This window comes from Bombus flavifrons, chromosome 6, assembly GCF_040668555.2.
Source record: "Bombus flavifrons isolate JBK064 chromosome 6, iyBomFlav1_principal, whole genome shotgun sequence".
Lineage (NCBI taxonomy): Eukaryota > Metazoa > Arthropoda > Insecta > Hymenoptera > Apidae > Bombus > Bombus flavifrons.
In genome coordinates, this window is record NC_138447.1 from 5,572,175 (window position 1) to 5,591,860 (window position 19,686).

At 30.2% G+C, this 19,686-nt stretch overlaps 1 protein-coding gene across 6 annotated transcripts in view; it reads right to left on the reverse strand.

Annotated features, from left to right (window-relative positions):
* The window catches only part of LOC138180523 (uro-adherence factor A), a 36,136-nt gene that overhangs the window by 3,980 nt on the left and 12,470 nt on the right, over nucleotides 1-19,686 (reverse strand). For 2 of the 6 annotated variants that reach the window (XM_069114450.1, XM_069114451.1), the window contains exons 10-16: nucleotides 18,964-19,153; nucleotides 16,335-16,667; nucleotides 13,569-13,605; nucleotides 11,561-11,703; nucleotides 5,404-5,730; nucleotides 2,454-2,888; nucleotides 72-545 (exon numbers count right to left, since the gene is read on the reverse strand). In XM_069114450.1, the coding sequence (XP_068970551.1) occupies nucleotides 72-545; nucleotides 2,454-2,888; nucleotides 5,404-5,730; nucleotides 11,561-11,703; nucleotides 13,569-13,605; nucleotides 16,335-16,667; nucleotides 18,964-19,153 (1,939 nt within the window). The remainder of the gene's footprint in view (nucleotides 1-71; nucleotides 546-2,453; nucleotides 2,889-5,403; nucleotides 5,731-11,560; nucleotides 11,704-13,568; nucleotides 13,606-16,334; nucleotides 16,668-18,963; nucleotides 19,154-19,686) is intronic. The other 4 variants (XM_069114453.1, XM_069114454.1, XM_069114456.1 and 1 more) reach the window with 4 other exon arrangements.

Genomic DNA, 19,686 nt, shown 5'->3' on the forward strand with positions numbered 1-19,686 from the left:
AACTCGCAAGTTATGAAAGTGAATGTCTTTGAGGATAGGAGTAAATTAAAAAAGAGAAAGGTGATACATACTTCGCCAACGGATGTGGCAAGAAGATTGACGATCTTCTCGTGGGGCACGGCGACGACGCTTTGATTGTTAATTTCGATAATCCTATGACCCACTCGAACACCTCCTCTTTCAGCGATACCGCCTCTTAGTAGACTACATATTACTCCATTCTGTACACTAAATCCTAACTGATACTTTGTGTCAGGTCTTTTGATTTTGACCTCGACTACTGGCGCGCACGGAACGACAGTTAGCTTGACGACTGTCTGATTTTTTGAATTCTTGATGTAAGTCTGACAAGTGGAGAGAGGCAAGCCAACTAATGAAACACCATTGATGGCTATTATCTGATCACCAATATTTAATTGTCCGCAACGAGCAGCCGCTCCAGCTGGTGCCAAATTTGCAATTACAACTGTCGGTAGCATAGAACCCCATCCGGATTCAACAATTACTACACCCAAAATTTCGCCTTTCGCCTTTGGTACCACAACCTGTAAATGTTCAATGATATAAATTTGTTAATTTCAATCGAAAAATCATAAGTAATTACTACTTTACTTAGCCTCTTTAATGAATAGTATTTTATGAAATGATAAGTATGTCGGGTTTACATTGGAATTAGGAATAGGGGCGTGAAACGAATCGTCGTTTGGTTTACGCATTATTATAGAATATTATACGATTATTATAGAATTGGACAAGCAACCGTGGCAATTAAACACTCGAGAAACTAATGATAATGATCCTAGGTTCAATAACGAATCCGCGGTCGACGGGGTGATGGATGAACGTGCCCGCAAAATCTAAGTCGGACTCTTTGTTAAAACGGGGAATATCCACCGAGCGTACAGACGCTAAATAAGTCGCTAATACGATCTCGCGAGAGAATGACTTTTCGTCGCGATGATGCTGCAGAGGAAAACTATGATGGGGTGTGTCTAAGGACACGAGATCATCGGATTCGTCGAGGATAGTCTTCGTTCAGAAAGTAAGGGAAATTAACGTTGCTGCTAATTGGTCAATCTCCATATCGGTGGTTAGAAAAGATGCTAGCCGCCCTCGAGGGAAAGTTGCTAGTGGGAGACGCCGTTCGTTGAAAGAAATAGATCTCCCCTATCTTCCCGTAGTTGGGACAAAGACTGTTTATCTGTTTGAAGGACTTTAGGTAACTAGATCTTAGTGTTTATAACGGCCCTCGGGCTAGCTGATCACGTACTGTGGAGACACATCGACATCTGGCAATCATCTTACTCGAAGAATAGGGACTGCGTGTGGCCACTGGACAGAGACCGTTGGAATGTTTACTGTCGCGTGTCGCCAGAGATATTTCTTTTAAGGAGAGTTATAGAATTACTTCGTACCTTTGTTAGGCAAAGCGTTCATCCCGTGACCGCGGCTACGTTCGGCGACTGGCTATCGCCTCGAGCCCAAGCTCATTATCACAAATCTTGAACAAATACAATCGGATCGAAAGACGACAATTGTTTAATTACGCCTATGATAGAATCTAGATTACGATGTTAAGGGATATTCCCGGGGTTCCAAAGGAAAGACTCCGATGTCCTTTCATCTCCGACAAGTATAATCTATCTAAACGTTAATTTCAATTTGAAAATTATTTTTCAAAACTGGACACAGGATCCACGTTTTATAAGAAAACTTATCTCTGCTAATACTTTTGTTCGTCATTACATATATTAGGTCAATTAATAAGTTTGTGCCACTAATTATTTTGCTATTTAGAAACATTTAGTTTCGATATCATTCGCATTTTCTTTAAATGCCAATGAATAGTTCGATCTAAATTTGAAGACTTTAAATGCTTCTTGAGTGAATAAACTTCGTCAATAAAGTTGACAAAAAGTGAATGCAAAGATAAAAAAGTGGCAACGGCAAAAGGTGCCCACGTCTTACACTTAGCCTTCATTTTCTTTAAATTCTGATCCAGCTACAGAATAATTATTCATCCATATTGACACAATAATTCTTCAGAAATTTTGCTGACCAGGATTAAGTGTAACGGATAAACAAGTTTGACCATTGCCATTTCTCATCTATACACTTATTTTTTTTCAACTTTCCTATCACATTTGCCATAAATGCTAATAACATTTTTTGTTCCTTGAGAGATGCTATGAAATGTTCTGATACTCAAAAATAGCTACATTTTAACTTTTCTTTCCGAATAGGTACAATCAGGAAACTATCTCGCGCGAGAGAAAACATTTTTTATAAAAGGCGCAAATATTATTCGTAGTATTGTTCATACAGTTCGTTGTTGTATTTCCTTTATGATATTGAACGACATTAACAGATCGCTCGTGTCAGGATGATTTTTGATAGTTTATTAGACAGAATATACTATTAGATTATATATAGTATAGAAATTAATGAATTACCTCTTTTTGCATTTCCTTTTTGGCAAACATCTGTAGTTCGTCACCGAATATTTCTTGAGAATTGAGTACTTCCTGATAATCCATTTCTTTTACGAAACTATGATCTTCTATTCCATTTGCTTTAAGGAATTCCATGTAAGCTACTTGAAATGCTTGTCCGATGCTTTGTGCAATAAATCGAGCTTCTTCGCTTTCAAACACGTGACAAATCATCTTTGGAGTTCTGTTGATTTTCGGCGCCTCTTCCATTTCGTGTGGTACGAATCGTCTTCGTGCCATTAGCACCACTACATCACCAATATCTGCTATATAAGATATTGTTCTTAACGCGTGATCCATCATGATTTCTTTTAGATCCGTATTCAAAACCATGATCTTTTCCGTCGAGATGAACAAATCAACTTCTGTACTTGGTTGAGTTTCGCCATCCGGTGCCTGTACGTACAAATTTTTATTTGTTTATATTTGAATGGCATACAAAATTAAAGCACTGAAAGTCTATTTTACGTCGACGTAATAGATTCAATGACAACAATTACGAATTTCTAAGCTGAATCAACGATAAGTATTTATGTAGTAACCTTTTGAAATTAAAACGAAGAAATTCAAACAAGAATAGTATGAAAATATTATACGATTGTTCAACTGATTACTAGGGTAGATGTAGCAAAATGGATCTGAAAATGAGGGAATTCGACGATTGTAATTCTTACTTTTTATATTACGCTACTATCTACACTATCAATAGCTTTCTTCTTTACAAACAGAAAGATTAATCTTTAATTTTTATTTAAAGGGAATATATATATGTAACTATTGATAATATCTGTTTTTAAACCAACACAATTGCCGACTGTTAGAAAAAGATTTTCATAAAGACAGTTATCAAATGTAATTATAAATGAAATTAAAAAGTGCGCTGTAGTTCTGGATTTGTTGGTCTAAAGATGTCTTCTATTCTATAAAATTGCAAGTATTATTAGTAAAATAAATTTATTAACGTGCTTTCGAGTATTATGTATATTTTTCAATATGTATTTTGCATCACATATATTGTCAATGAATTTTCTATGAATGTTTTCAAAAATATTTACTTAAAAAGCAAAGTTTTTATCTCAATATCAATTTATTAGCAAACCAAATAATTTAAAGTTTATCATAAAAGTATTGTCATCAATGATATTGTCGTCGAATTCATTAAAAATCGTGTAGAGTAAAAGTACTAAATGGAAGTTCCTACTTTCAACTACCTACATATTTTGTTTCATCTTATATATTTGTTACACATGAAAAAGATATTCAATTAAAATGGAATTGTAAAAAATACGTACCAATGCCTATCACGAAGAAGCAGCATGTAGAATAAAATAAAGGAAGCAATTAATTAATTAATTGTGATTAACAATATTATACAGTAAAGAACAGTAAGAAAAGATGCTGTAAGTTTACTATATATCATGTTTAAATTTATTGCAAGGAATGATGCACAATATTGAAAATGCGATTGTTAGTAAGTTTGGTGAAATAGAATTCACGTCCATATGTATTTTTTCTATACTAATAAACTTGAAATTCGAAACTTCCGTAAACCTGAGAGTTTAATAAGAAAACCTAATCAAATATGTGTGTCACGTATAATTGTGAAAAACATTATACATTCAAAGTACAATTCGTTTAAATAATCATGTCTAGTTACACCCATTTTCATTGACAACGAGTAAATCTAGATAATTTTCATTTAAAACAATTAAGCAATTATTAATCTATGGAAGAAAAATATTTTTCTCTTACATTATCTTTGAAATATTATAATTATCTTATCCTTCTATCTTATTAATACGTATAAAAGTTCTTCGTTTTTGCTTTAAGCTCTGATTTTGAGTTGATTTTCAACTTATAAGAAACTGTTACTTGATAACACGTCAGTCAGTGTTGTGAGACGGTAATAATCACTGAATTTTACTTCAATTGTAACGTAAATTTGATAAGTAAAAAGTGGCTCTTTAAGAGAATACGTATATAGTAGGTAAATAAGTAATAAAAACGTAAAATTATTAGAAATTGGAAGCTACATTTTAATAGTGAACACTCGCTAGTATGCCACGCTCCATACGTTGAAACCTGCATCAGCATCGGACTTGGCTTATTAACCAAGACAATATACGGTTTCCTGCACCAATTACTGGTCCTATACAGGCGAGTTATACGCGCAAGACTTAATTAATTATTCTTCCTTTCACGTTCTTTCGTGCGGTTGGTTCCTCGCGATAAACATTGTTTTTCATTTCTTTTTACGGGAGGAAGCGTCTCTTAGAAAACACTGTAATTTGATCAAGCAATAGTTTCATTACTTCTGAAAATAATCAATGTTTGACACAAGATGTCTAACATTATCGATGTTGCGAGATGTTGCCATTCTTGTACATATCCTAAAAGGTATCGTCACACATTTTTGTTACAATTGACGAGAAAAAAGACGATGTCAGAAATGTCAAAAGCTTGCGTACACCTGGCAGATTTTCGTGGTATATCTTTCTGTGGAATAACGTCTTTTATTAAGTAAATTATTTTTTGCATCTTCTATTTATTACTTTATCTTGTTAACTGTAACATTCACTACAAAGCATTTGCTGTGTAATACTACGAGCTATCTAAGAGTTTTCACTCTTCAATACCTAATTTGCTATTTAAAGCGCTAAAATTCTTTCTTTAAAACGAAGATATATTTATTAGAGTATCGGACGAATAATTAAATTTGAAGGATTCAAGAACTAAGGTAAGTAACATGTACGTAAAATACTGAGTACTCGTTGTCAGTGAAAGAAAGCGAAGGTGTAATGTAAAGAGAAACGAGAAATAAAAAAAGCAATCTGTTGCAGGTAGGAGAGTCGAACATAACAACGATTATAGAATAGAATATAATGATACATCTAAGGGTTGGAGGGCGGACCTTGATCTTAGTCACAGCCTCCCGCACTATGTGGTTGTTAAGGCGCTTACGTCTCCCTTCCTCTTCAACTTCAACCGATCCGAGAAAGTGAAGCCTGAAAACGGTGGTGGGCTCCATAGAGCCACTGATCGGGGCCAGTTTTGGTTGGAGCCCCACAGTCTGCGACTCGGACTGGCCCCCACCAGATGCGTTCCCTATGAGTTCTTCACTCGAGTCGCATTCATCTTCCTCGAAGCTTCCTTGCGATGCAACGCTGCACCGACCAAACCCTTGCTGCCCCCCATAGTTTAACAGCGTAGCCTGCATACCCGTAGCCATTGGCCCCTCCTTCCGTAACGATAAACAAAACAAATGCTCTTGCTAGTCACATTACCACGCACCACCGACACCACGAGCAAACGCGGACAATTTTTTCGTCTTTTCATTTCCCACTTTTATTTTTTTTTTTTTTTTGCTTTTCCTCTACAATGCATTTACATTTCTCGAATTTACTGTCGTTCTACTCTCTCCTCTATCGTACATTCTTCACCACGGCAAATACAGAACTAAACTCGATTCGGAGCAAAGAAAATTCATTACGTTTGATCTTAATCGGCTTGTTATTTTCCTTTTACCGAATACGTACATAAATACATTAATACACGATCGGTATTATATTTGTTCTATTTCGTGTTTTGGCTGGAGCAAGTGTGTTACGGAATAACTTGACGTTTGTTAAATATTAACTTTCAAGTATCGGTATGATGGAAATCACACACAGATCAGATCGAAATTCGTGTGAAGCGTTTGAAGTATAAGCCAACAAACTGTACAGAACCACTGAACTGTATACGATAGAAGCTGGTACTGTATCATGCTTCGAGATGTTGGCACTCATCATCTCACACAGAGAATGTCCTATTGTTGTTCAAATCTAGGACATCGTGCAGATCTGTACAGATCTATACATTTTTAGGATTCTTAAGAAACATTTGTGACATTTAACAAATTTAATAATATTAATTTTCATCGAGTTTCTAGGCGTAAAATCGTATATGAGTTACGAATCATTTCCTGATATATTATGATAATATATCTTGAAATCAAATTATTTACAAACTCTTTGATTATATGGCACTTCATAAATATCAATTTAAAGTAAATTGTTTGCAAGAATTATAGAAATATTAACAGTTCATAACTATTAATAATGTTTTCAAACTAAGTCTTGAAGCAAGTTCATCTTTTAACGACACATTTATTTTAAGACGCCGTGAGTTTCTAATATTTATATCGTCCGTTTCAGATTCGAAAATAACGCAGACATATTGAAATACATATATCGCGTTCATAATAGAAGTGACGTTATTTGGAAAATCCACCTTACGAGTATGCTTCTTCTTGTTGATAAGTTGATTATCAGAATAACGTGTTATTATGTTCAGAGCGCGTACTTAGTTTCTTGCATCTTCGAGTTGTGTCACTTTCGAAGTTAGAGTGTGATACGTGCAATATTCTTTCTTTCCTCAAAAAGTATCTAAAATTACCTTACATATGTACGTGTTACAGTGAAATATAATAAAATATTAGCTTCGTTTTATCAAGGCTGACTTTTACTTTTTATTATATTTTTTGTGCGCTACAGATACTGCCACGTATAAAGAATTTCAAAGGCAAATTGAAATTAAGGTGTGACGTTCTTATTTCGGAATTAACGTATCAGTTCATATGCTAATGTGAAGCACACAAGTCCATCAATATAAATGTACTTTATACATTTTTTTCCTTATATACTGTGATTTATGTTACACGAAATTTTTATAATACACGATCGTGCAGAAAGAGACATAGTGTTGCGTACAATCTACGAAGCAAAGTAGGGCAGACAACTATGTATACACAAGAAAGTAATCGTAAAGGAGCCGAATAAATATGCCTCTTTTTCATGAATAATACCAATATATTTAAAATACATTGTCCGAATTTTCCAAGCATGTAAATACATGCATAGTAAGTTAATTTTTACCAATGTAATCATACAACGATTGCTTTTCATTGTACTTTGGTTTGCAAAAGCCATAATCTTATTTTTAAATCTTATTGTATTAATTTATCACTGGTATATACATGGCATAGTTAACAAAAGCAACGTTTTTATTTGTTTATATTTATAGATATATGCTAATATTTGGTATTTTATCCAGCTCCTATCCGAGACAGATAAACACAGAGAAACATCAAAATCACATAAAAAAAGTGAACGATAGGTAGGTGGTGGTGGTGGTGGTAGTAACATGAGGAAGGGGTGACTATTAGAGAACATTCGGACTTTTTTACGTAGTGATCAATTTTAATGCAGATCAATCCCCAAATTAGTCTTGTGTACAATCAAACTATGTCTTAGTATTCGAATATTTCCTAAAAAAATTCATTTACGGAATGATTAAACAATATTGTGTAATTATGTATATAAAAATGCTTAGGTGAAAATGCGAAGAATTTTCAAAATTATGTAAATAAGAAGCAATAGTTCACATAGAAGTTGTCTAATAATGGGAAAATCATTTTATAATGTTTAATTTGATAATTAAATGTCATTTCAATACACTGTAATATTTTTGCCAATTTATTTATTAGTAGAATATTTAACATAATACTTTTATACAGACGGTATTGAGCAATCGTATTATCACTATTATAGCATAGTATGTTACACGTTAAGACTAAATTTTGAAAAATACAAAAATTCCGAACAGATTGTTTGGGTGATCATTCTGCATGTAAAGCATTATAAATATAAACATAGATCCCGATATGTACTTATGTAGTTACAGTTTAAAGTTTTCTTGCAATTCGAAATTTTACTGTTGTTATTGGAAAGTCTTAAGTTTAATATTACAACTCAGCTTTGAGAAATACAAGTTATTTTTTATTCCAAATGACTTTCCAAACGAACAGGCAAAAATTGTCATACTTTATACTTTTATACTGCAGCAGATTATCCTGTATAATTTCAACAATAAATTATGCAATTAAAAGACATTATATTTTTATACATAGATAGAAATATCATTTTACAACGTAGTGTAAACCATGCTATTATAATTATCGTGTAAATTTAAATTACTTTCCTCTTTTAAATATTAATTATCTCTCTTAAGTTTAAAGTTTTTTAATAATTTCGACCAAAAGTTTAATTCAAGATATTAATTATACTTTACTTTAATTTATATATTTACATTGATATTCGCATTTTTTGAGATAGCATCAATCTGTTTTATTCGAAACTGCTTATTAAATATTTTATGTAAAATTTATATATTAGCTAATATAACATCCAAATAACATACGATGCTTAAAATTGTTCTCTTATACTCAATTAGTAATATTTTGTATAGAAATTTATCGAGAAACTAAATCTTTTATATTTTTTAAAGTTTTATCATTTTATGTAACTTTTCTAGAATATTGTAATTAGAAAATTATTCGAATACTAATAGATTGAATTACAAAGGTATATAATATTGTATAAAATAGTTCGGTGTAAAAATGGAACAAAACACTAATTCATAAGAAGAGACGTGATCAAAGCATGTGTGTAGAAAAAGCACAGTCAAATGCTAATAATGTAAGTCTTTTCTTATACCGAGTGAAACATGAGTTTATGAAAAATACATAGAGAAAATTCAAAATTACCGTACCTTTGCTTTCTTAAAAACAACGTATCTGCCTGGTATTATAATAAAATACAAAAAATATATCGTATTTAAATAGAGTATTTAGAATCCACAACACGATCAATTCTTTCTACCAATTGATAATTCATCTTGCAGCTACTTCTAAATTATTAACATTCTATATTAAAATGTTGATTCTTATTAGCGATGTTTCATTTCATGTTAAATATTTTAAAATTTCCAGCATATCGAGTCACGTGTTTTTTTTATCAGAATTTAAACAATGTAATCTTTTTAATATTTTAAATTCAAAGTTCCGTTTAATATATAAGGTTGTTCGAAATTATTATTTCTATTTTATTAGATTTAATTCGATTGTTGTTAATTTTAAACAGTCGTATCCGATAATTCAATTAAGTAAAATGTTGGCAATCAACGTGTTGCTGATTCAGAAATTATTTGTTTGGTGTACATTAGTCAATGATTTCTTAATGTTATATTACCAGAAATTACATTTACATAATATAGGATTAAAAATTCATAAAACAAGAATTGTGTTGAAATTCTGAGGAAAGGTTAACTTCGAATATAATCCTTCGTTTTCGCGATATTCCTAACTTGTGGGAAAAACTCTCAGGTTTAACTGAAGTATCTTAGCAAAAACTTTAATTTATTTTGTTTGAACATACTTTTATACTAGGCTATTTATCAGCTAAAATTTAATAAAATACATATAAATTTTTATAATACATATTTTTTATGACATTCTATATTGCATTTTATTGTACATGCAAGGACGCGTCAGTGCATTATATTACTGTTATACACATAAATCGCATATACATACATCTTATAGAGCTACCGAAAAGATATTACACTTCTATAAGTATTCAACATAAATTATTTTAAACAATAGTTTTCTTGATACATCTCATATAAATCACCGTAATATTTAACAGCTTGCATATATTGCACAGATAACGCAATAGGTATAAACGAACATATATTATGTATGTATATGTAATAACTATCTACAGGTATAAATAAAAAATACTGTGAAAAACAAATAAGAGACATTTGATTATTCAAATTATTGAAATTTTAATCTTATCTAAAGATAAGATTATCTAAAGATAAGATCTAAAGATCCTATTGAATTCAATGCAATATATTCTTTATAGAGTGTTTGATAAATGGAAAGTTTCAAGATTAAATAATAAAAATATCAAATATCAAAATGATTCCTCGTACATTGAAATTAATATTAATTAAGGAGGGAATGAGATATTTAAGTAAATTCACACGATGTACTATTATGTTTGAATGTTCCTGCCATTGATCTTATAATTATTTTATACATATATGCACGCATTAAACCTCGAACTAAAAGTTAGATACAATTAATATCTCAAGAACTTACTTTTTATATTATTTATTGAGAGCTATGTTGATATTAAAAGAGTAAAAATTGAATGCGTGTCTTATACAATGAATGATCGAAATTCAATAATTAATTATGCACATTAATATTCTATTAAAGTACGAATCATTTTGTTTTCACGATCGAGAAATTTCACGTTTATCAAACACAAATCTTCTATAAGTAGGAGTTATTCTTCCCTTCTTGTAATCTTTCCACAACATAAACCACTGTTCGTATATACAAACATATCTGTATTGACAAAACAAGAAATGAACAAAAAAAAGGAATGCTTACGATAGCAGCAGGTCTTTACCTATGAATTATGAAGTTTCGAAGGAACTAAAGATCTGCCATGCATTTACCGAATGAATTGTGCAAACGATACAAATATGTCTAATAGTGGACAATCTACCCTTACTTCGCAGTGTTGCAATCGTTTATAATAATATTATAAGTAACGCGCGATAAATGCGAGAGTTATGAAAATTATACGTGATCTCTACCGCGCACATAGAGCGTAAATGAGTGCATGTAACGTTTAACTTGACATTAGATATCCTAACATATTTAAATATGTTGCTAATTATAAATACATATGGTTATGATCAGATAACCGTATAGAATAGGACTCAGCGATAGGTTTCATCGAAATAAAATATATAAGAAAATTCCACATCAAATTAATTGCGTTTTCTAATTTTACTCTTTCATCGTTTGTAATTTTGAAGTAAATTGCGTGTAGAATTTTTCCGACATCCTAAATACAAAAATACATGTCATGTTCTTTGCTCTTTCTTATGCAAGTTACACATTCTATATCCTACCGTATCTTGTTCCATATATTTTAATTATCTCTTAATTTCTTATTTTTGAAAGGAATGTTAATAAGGATGCTGTAATTGAATGCGCAATGTAATTTTCAAAAATCATATTAATTTAATGTGGAATAATTACCAAATCCTATGATATCAAAGAAGTAAAAATATAATTTTGAAGGAGGGAAACGAAAGAAGTAAGTTGTAAGGTAAAGAGCATATGCGTAAAATGCAAACATATAATAAGAAAATGATAAGCGTACCTTTATCCTAGACACAGCTTCCTCTGCCTGACACATACGAGTCGACTTGGTAGGTTCTCCTTCGCAGACGAGCTGAGTAGATCCGAGATATCTGGCTCGGAACAATACTCCTTCGATCAAAACTGAAGAATCGTTGAGAAGAGCTGAAACGTTCAAAGAAATGTACCATTTAGACTTCTCACGCGATCTCTTCTTGTTCAAATTGCCGAACAACAAAGAATAATCAAACGATGACTGAACAAGTCTAATTGAAGACGCGCGTATTGGAACAGGAACACTTCCCACCAAGGTTTCATCATTTTTTAAATTGTCTCTTAACGTTATATCCATATCTTTTATTAACCAATTGTTTGCTTGATGTCATTTTCTGATCCTTTTTAGACTTCTTACAAAATTACCAATTCTTTCTTGTTTCGTAATTAAGTATCAAAACGGTTCTGTATGCGTTAAAAGTTTTGGTATAGCAAGCAAGTATAGTACAATTTTAATGTTCTTCATAGTTCTTTAACATATTCTAATAATGAATACGTTCTCTGGTTGATTTATTTAATTTATTATCTCTTTAAATTCAACAACTAATGTCAGGTATGGAAAATTTGTACCTGCTTGAATATATATGTTTCATATATGAATATTTATTGGTATCACATAAATCTTTAAATTATAATTATCAATTATATTTAATTAAAACAATATAATTTTCTTCCTTTGCACTTCTTATTCTCCATATTTCTTATACTCCATAGTTGATTTCTTGTAATAGTTCTTCACTAGTTTCAATAGATCTAAGCTTGATCCGAAGTTTCTAATTTTGTATAACTAATATACGTATATAATTCAGTTATATAATAAATAAATAAAATGATTCCACTGAAATGGACATTCTTAATTTTTAGCTTTTTCTAACAAATCTAATATCTAAATAGATTATAAGTACATCACAGAAGTCCATTTCGTACTGTACTGATCAACTTCCATAAATATTCTCGGAAAAGAAATTAGATCATATAGTTATCAGCCGATCGGATATTATCAAGCTATCTGTCATCTTATCAAAGGGTTTAAAGAGATACAAATTCGTGCCTTCCAAACATGCAGTGATGTTAATATTTATAAATCAGTCAGATAGTTTGCTTGCTACAGCAAAACTGTCACGTAAAATTGAAAGCAATGTTGTTACTTAAATTATCCATTAGTAATCTTATTTAGTATTATTAGTAATCTTATTCTTATTCCTTCCAAATTTATAGAAATAGCAAAATTGCAAACATAATTCTTACAGTCTTCAATCATCAATGTAAAATCAAACGTTGCGTTATATCAATTAAGTAAAATGAAGAACAATTTTGATTAACTTTCCACAGTTAACTGATTATATTACAAGTTCCAAATTTGAGAAAATTATAAATTTTACTTTAAACTACCTACCGAGTATATCCAACAGGAATGCAGCAAATGAAAGACACATTTTATACATTTATTAGTATGTACATAATTTGAAAATGAATAGTTAAAATAATCAAAATGATAGAGTTAGGAATATTCTTTAGAGTTTGTTTTGAATCGACTATAGAGTAAGATCATAGAAGTAACATTATCTATAGCGCCACATAAACTTTAATCTTATTGCAGAAGATTAAATAAGCATTAATTAACCTTTTTTGCTTTCTTAATCTATATCATACAGTATCAAATAAGATAAAAACAATTAATTTCATATACCTTTAGCTTATCATGAAGTTTTTTAACATAGCCATGTTATATTTTAATTTTCTAAAATATTTGTGATGAGCGATCTTTTTCTGATTTATCACTATATTTCTATACTATTTACAACCAGAAAAATATATCACATGATATTAAATAACATTCCTCAGTGAGCAATAAAAATTATTGTTATATCACTTATTACAAATATTACAAAATTATTACGAAAAGCAATACTAAATAATGAAGTAACATGTACTTTGTATGTATTCGCAAAAAGTATAGAAATAGTTTTCATTACCTTCTTTATTTCTGCTTTTCTTCTTCTCTTCTTTTTCCTATTAAACATAAAAATATTTGCAATTACTTCACTACTAAAACAAGCGAAAATTCATCATACAATATTATGGATACGTGCTTTTGCAAATTATATTTTGTACCACTTATCAAAGCTTCATTCATGCAATAGTTTTTCAAATCTAACTGTCTCGATAAATGAGTTTTAAAGAAATATTTATTGCAGCTAATGTATAGTTAAATAAGTTCCAAAAGACCTTAACCCGAACCATGAATCTCTTTTTATAAAATTAATAATTAAATTAGACTGTATGGATGTATATGCTTTTTATTTCATTGTTTTTGTATTATCTTAATATCGCAATATTGTTTTAATATTGTAATATTTTTCAAAATGCAATCTGAAAAAAATAAAAGACTGAAAAATAAAAAATAAGGCAATTGCTTTTTTAATAAAACCGTACTTAAAGAACACCGTTACCATTTGGCTCTACTTTATTTGCATTACGAAAATAATGAAAACTGTTTTGAATTTGTTAATATGCATGCACTTGTGACGTACTATGTAACTATTTATCACTACTTTGTGTTTACATAGTTTGTAAATTGCACTGATATGTATCTCCTTAGATTAGTATATTATACAATTCATATTTAATCACCGAAAAGGAAGAAAAGATGGAAATTATATATGAGGGGTTCAGAAGCAAATCAGAACAAGTCCATTAGCATTGAAACCGAAATAAAGGAAGTTTTTACAATTTATATTGCTGTAAATATAAATATTAAAAAAGTGATAATACTAATAAAGATACAAAAAGCGATTTTTATTATAAGATGACATACGAATAAGCTTAACCGTAAGAGAAAGAAAAGAAAACACCATGTTTTTTAATAGAAATCAGATTAAATCAAAAAATTGTGATATGTCAAATATTTGTTCGAATTATCACTTTCAAAGCCACTGGCATCAAAGTTCATTTGATTTACCTTTGATATGAATGCTGGTGTTTTTTTATTTACTGTAGGCAAGATTCGATAAAACCTATAATAATGCAGCGGAGTATAACGTATCAGATCAAACATGTGTTTCTTTCGTGAGTCGATACTCCGGACTTCGGATACAATGTGACTTTTCTCATAAAATCTCATAAAATAGAAGATCATTCTGCAAACTTTCTTTACAACAAATTTTGCTAATTATTTAGAAAGCTGCCGCCACATTGAATTTCGATAACTTTTTAATATGTCGTTAAGGGCATGATTCTAAGCAATTTTTTTCTATACATGTAACCGCCACTCGATCTTAGTTTCCGAGATATTCGCCGAGATATTCCGAGATATTGGACGAGGTTAAGTATTCCACGGATCTTTCGTATTACAGCTTCGTGCACAACAGCATATTAAAAATGATTACCTTTAATGGTCAGCGTTAGGTTCGAGTTAGTCTTTAAAATTTGGTCGCCGCGCTATGACTAATATAATTTGGGTAATAATAACGTAATTATAATTTATACTAAGCTTTATATTTTATTGATATTATCCCGTCGGAACAAATTTTCGAACACATTTCTTGCAGCTTCGCGTATGCAGTTGTGAATAATTATTTCGATTCGTGAAGTATGGTACAAAGATAAAGAGATTAATGGTTGATGGATGTAAATTATGTCACAGGTATACGCACATAGGTAGAACTCTCTGTAGTGATAGCGACAGCTTTTTGCAAATACTAAAAGAATCCAGCGGTAACATGCAAAGGGAAAAGTTGTTTAAAATTTCTACAATATTTAAAAAAATCATCGAAATCTAGGACACCATTCCTAAATAATTATCTTCAGACCCACTATCAGAAGAAAGATAATTTTTTGATAACAAAAAAATGCGTATTTTCATTTTTTTCTCTTACGTTGAAATTATTCTCCAAATAACAAACAACAAAGCGTAAACTTAACGCGACTTTAAAGTGACTTACATTGATCGTCCGCTGAATAATTTTGGCCAGTAACTCAGTGGTCGATATAAGTACCGAAATCTATTGTATATCTACATATAAATGTAGCTACTTTATCAATTGGAATATCTTAATAATAAAATAGTTTTTGGACTATATAGCTAGCTTATTTTCGGGGAAAGTTGGACTTGCACTGATTGATTTCTGAGCCCTCTATATAATGGTCTCTATGTATATAGTGGAAGAAATAGCAAGTGATGTTATTGATTAGGAGGATTGTACTAAGATTACAAATAAATGCAATAAGTTACTCTAAAACTCGAAATTTTCAGGATTCAAATATAAGGTATAAATATAGATATAAAAACCCCAAAAGCATTATAATTTTATCGAACACTTATTTTCGAAATTAATAAAATAAAAAACAAATCCTTGTGAAAAACATTCATGAGAAATTATTAATTATTTTATGAATATCAAAATGTGATATACAATTGTAACATAGAAAAGTACCTTTAATTTGTATTTATTTAATTAATTAATAATTTAATTAATAATATTTGATAATATTTAATTAATAATTATTTGATAATTATTTAATTTTTAAATAATGAGACTATTTTTTTTAAACAAATAATGAATAACACGAAGATTGTAGTAAGTATATCAATTGGTATTTGTTGTTTGTTGTTATTTAACTGAATATGTTACTTGCACTAATGGTAATAATAAATGAATAGAAAAGAGAGTAGTAGCAGTATGATTAGTAGCAGCCATAATAAAAGAAGATAGGTTGATGAAATTTAATTGAAGGGGCACCTTTTTCACCTTGTTGCTGGATTCCTTGAGACTCTGAGGGGACGAAGGAGAATTTTTGGCTGGAGTCTTCTGTGGACTTGTCGTAGGTTGTGAGGGAGTAGTAACATCACAATCGGAAGGCGGAGCTTGAATAACGGAAACTACTGGAGGAGGTGAAATAGAGGCAGAAGCGGAAGTGGATACACAGGCTGAGGTCGAAGCTAAGGGTTCCGAAGGTGCTAGCGGGCTTTCTACCGGAACGACACTCAGGCTTTTCGGGGGAGTTTGCTTAGGAGTTGGCACTTTTCCACTCATCGGTGGTAACATTGTCCTAGTCTTAGGCTTCCTCCACCCCTATGTAACACCAATTATATTTATTATGTTAGTCTGTTTACCCTTAAGATAATACCCCTACACAGATCATGCACTACCTAAGGCATATTTTTTATTTACTTTAATCCTTTACTTAGTTTAACGTATTCTGAATAAACTAATCTTTATGCATTATAATATCTTTCTTCGCAGAATACACGAGAAGGAGGCGATAAATATCAAAAAGATGTGAAATAAATTAAAATATTTTCTGTATAAAAATAACGGTTAATTTTATCTCAACAATTTTTTCTAATCGTAAATAGTTATAAAATATAAATAAGATATAAACACGAAACTATTTCAATTTTACTTTTAAGAGTTTTTATAATTCCTTTATAAAACCCATATTTCCTTTTCCTTATTAAAAACTAATATTTACTATTAACATTTGTAAACTATAATATTTATCTTAGTATCTTATTCAGTTAAATGATATTTTATTGTTATTAAATTTATTTATTGTTAAATAACATTATTTTATAATTAATGAACTTTACTGAACTTCTCTTAGATATTGCAGAATATTTTTAAAATATTTTTTGTATTACTAAATAAAGGATTAAAACCATTGAACAATTATATGTTATCATATCATCAAACAAGTTGTATAATATAAGAATTATTAATCTTTAACGAATAAAAGAGTTTTCTTCTTGATATATATAGGATATTCGAAACTGATTTGTCATGATCACAGCATTTTTCTACACCCTGAATCCTCGATGTGACCTTGGCCTTGACGTTAAAGATCAAATTTCTTTACTGCATCATATTCTACTCATCGTGAAGACGAAAGGTCTCAAAGGAATCGTGGTTCGCAACACGATAGTTCTCTTGAAAAAAAAAAAAAAGATATGTTGAAGTTCCATTAATTTTAAAACTCGTTTTGCAACATGCTTATGCAAAATTGGCAGTCAAATGCAGGAAAAGTAGCATCTATTGTCACATATGCATATCCCAGATCCATTATTATAAATTCGATATCTCCTTTTTTTTCTTTCTCGTTATTAGTCTTTCTTATTCCCGAAGTCGCATTTCTACATTCCGACCAAATTTCTCCCCAAGATCACGCACTGACTTTGACTCTAAAAAAATTGTTGAATCGATCGATGATGCTACTCCATCTCACACTAGTCAACCGGTTCATCAATTTTCTTATAATCTAAAGTCAGGACGTAATCTAGGAGAAAAATTGATTTGGAATGTAGAAATGCGAGTCCGCGGCTGCGAGAGAGAAAAAAAGGGAGATATGGAATTTATAATAGTGGATCTGGAGTACCTACGTATGACAATAGATGCTACTTTTCCTGCATCTGACTGCACAATATAAGCAAATTACAAGTAAACTGAATTTGAAAATTAATGGAACTTTAACATTTTTTTCTCCAAGAGAATTATTGAGTTACGATTTACGATTCCTTGGATACTTTTTGTCCTCACGATGAGTAAAATACGATGCAACAAAAAAAATTTTGACCTTTAATATCAACAAAGTCGTGGTCAATTTTGCGGCTACTTTTTTTGCAGATCTTTGACGATTCAGTGATGTTGAATAACGCTGTGATGCTCGTGACAAATAAGTTTCAAATACCCTGTACATAGTTACTTACTAACAAAATACTGAATCAACAGATACCTTCTAACATAGAGTATCGATAATAATAATTTGTACATACATATATTTGCGTGGTTATATATGAAAAGTAATATTTTTAATACAAAGTATTTTGTTAATTGTATAATCGGAATTATAAATGGCAATAATAAAAAAATCTTTGCTGAATAAATAATAAATATCGATAAGTTTTTAATTTTCATTATTAAAGGTTAAAATTATTAAAAATTTTTGACAGAACCTGGTTCAACATTTGGAAGGACTATATTCTAAATTGCTGTAAATGTTTTTTTAATAAATATTTAGAATAATAAAAATCAACAGTAATTTTTTAAATACAAGATTTGAGAAGTTAACATGATAACATAAGAAGATAACTGTAATAATAAAAAAGTGGAGAAAAGTTAAAGTTCGTACTAGAAAGAAAACTGTACTATATGTATTCGGTATCTTTGATTAGATATTATTTTTTAATATTATACATTTCGCCTGCAACAAAATACATGACGATTTCAGTTTATATGTATAGTACATATACTGTTATCTTTAGAGGTGTGTTTTAATTTTACTAATTTGCGCGAAGATTATTTCGTCAATTCATAAGATTGTGATTTAAAAAAACCTTATTGAATAATATTATTTTATTATTATATATCTTACCTTGTCGTCGTAAAAACCCTGGTCGTCTGTTCTTTGCTGTCCAAGTAAACGATCAGTTTCGAGGTCAGTATCTGCCTCTTCTTCATCTGGACCCTCCTCGATTTCAACATCTGCTTCTTCACCCGTACGACGAACTTCCGACTCTTCGCTATTATTTTCCACGCAAATTCTCCGCCTGCCATCCGATAGACTACATTTTAGTTAGATGTTCTTAAAGAACAGTAATTACATCTCAAATACAAATATGAATGATTAATTTATTATGCAAAATAGTTTCTTTTTTATAATATTTTGTATTCTTAATATTTTTATTTTACAATAGATTATTGAGACTATGCCGTTTAAACAGTACAAATATTTATATAAGAAAATATTCAGATTAAAAATTTATAATAATGATGTTTATAATAACTAAAATAAATATATGTATTACTGTCAATAAAGAATACTCTGTGGATTGATGTGTATGATAGTAACAATAAATACTATTGTAGAATAGATAAAATCTTACGTTATAAATTATTTATGTAAATATAAAGATGTTTAACAGTACACATAATTCATGTTTGTAATTTTTATTGCTCATATCGGGCATTTTAATGCAAACTTTAAAAGAATGGAATATGATACTGAAAGATTTTATTTAAAATTTTGAAAGAACAAGAGAAATAGCAAAAATACTAATATAGAACTTATAAATTAAAATTCGAATATAATTGCTGT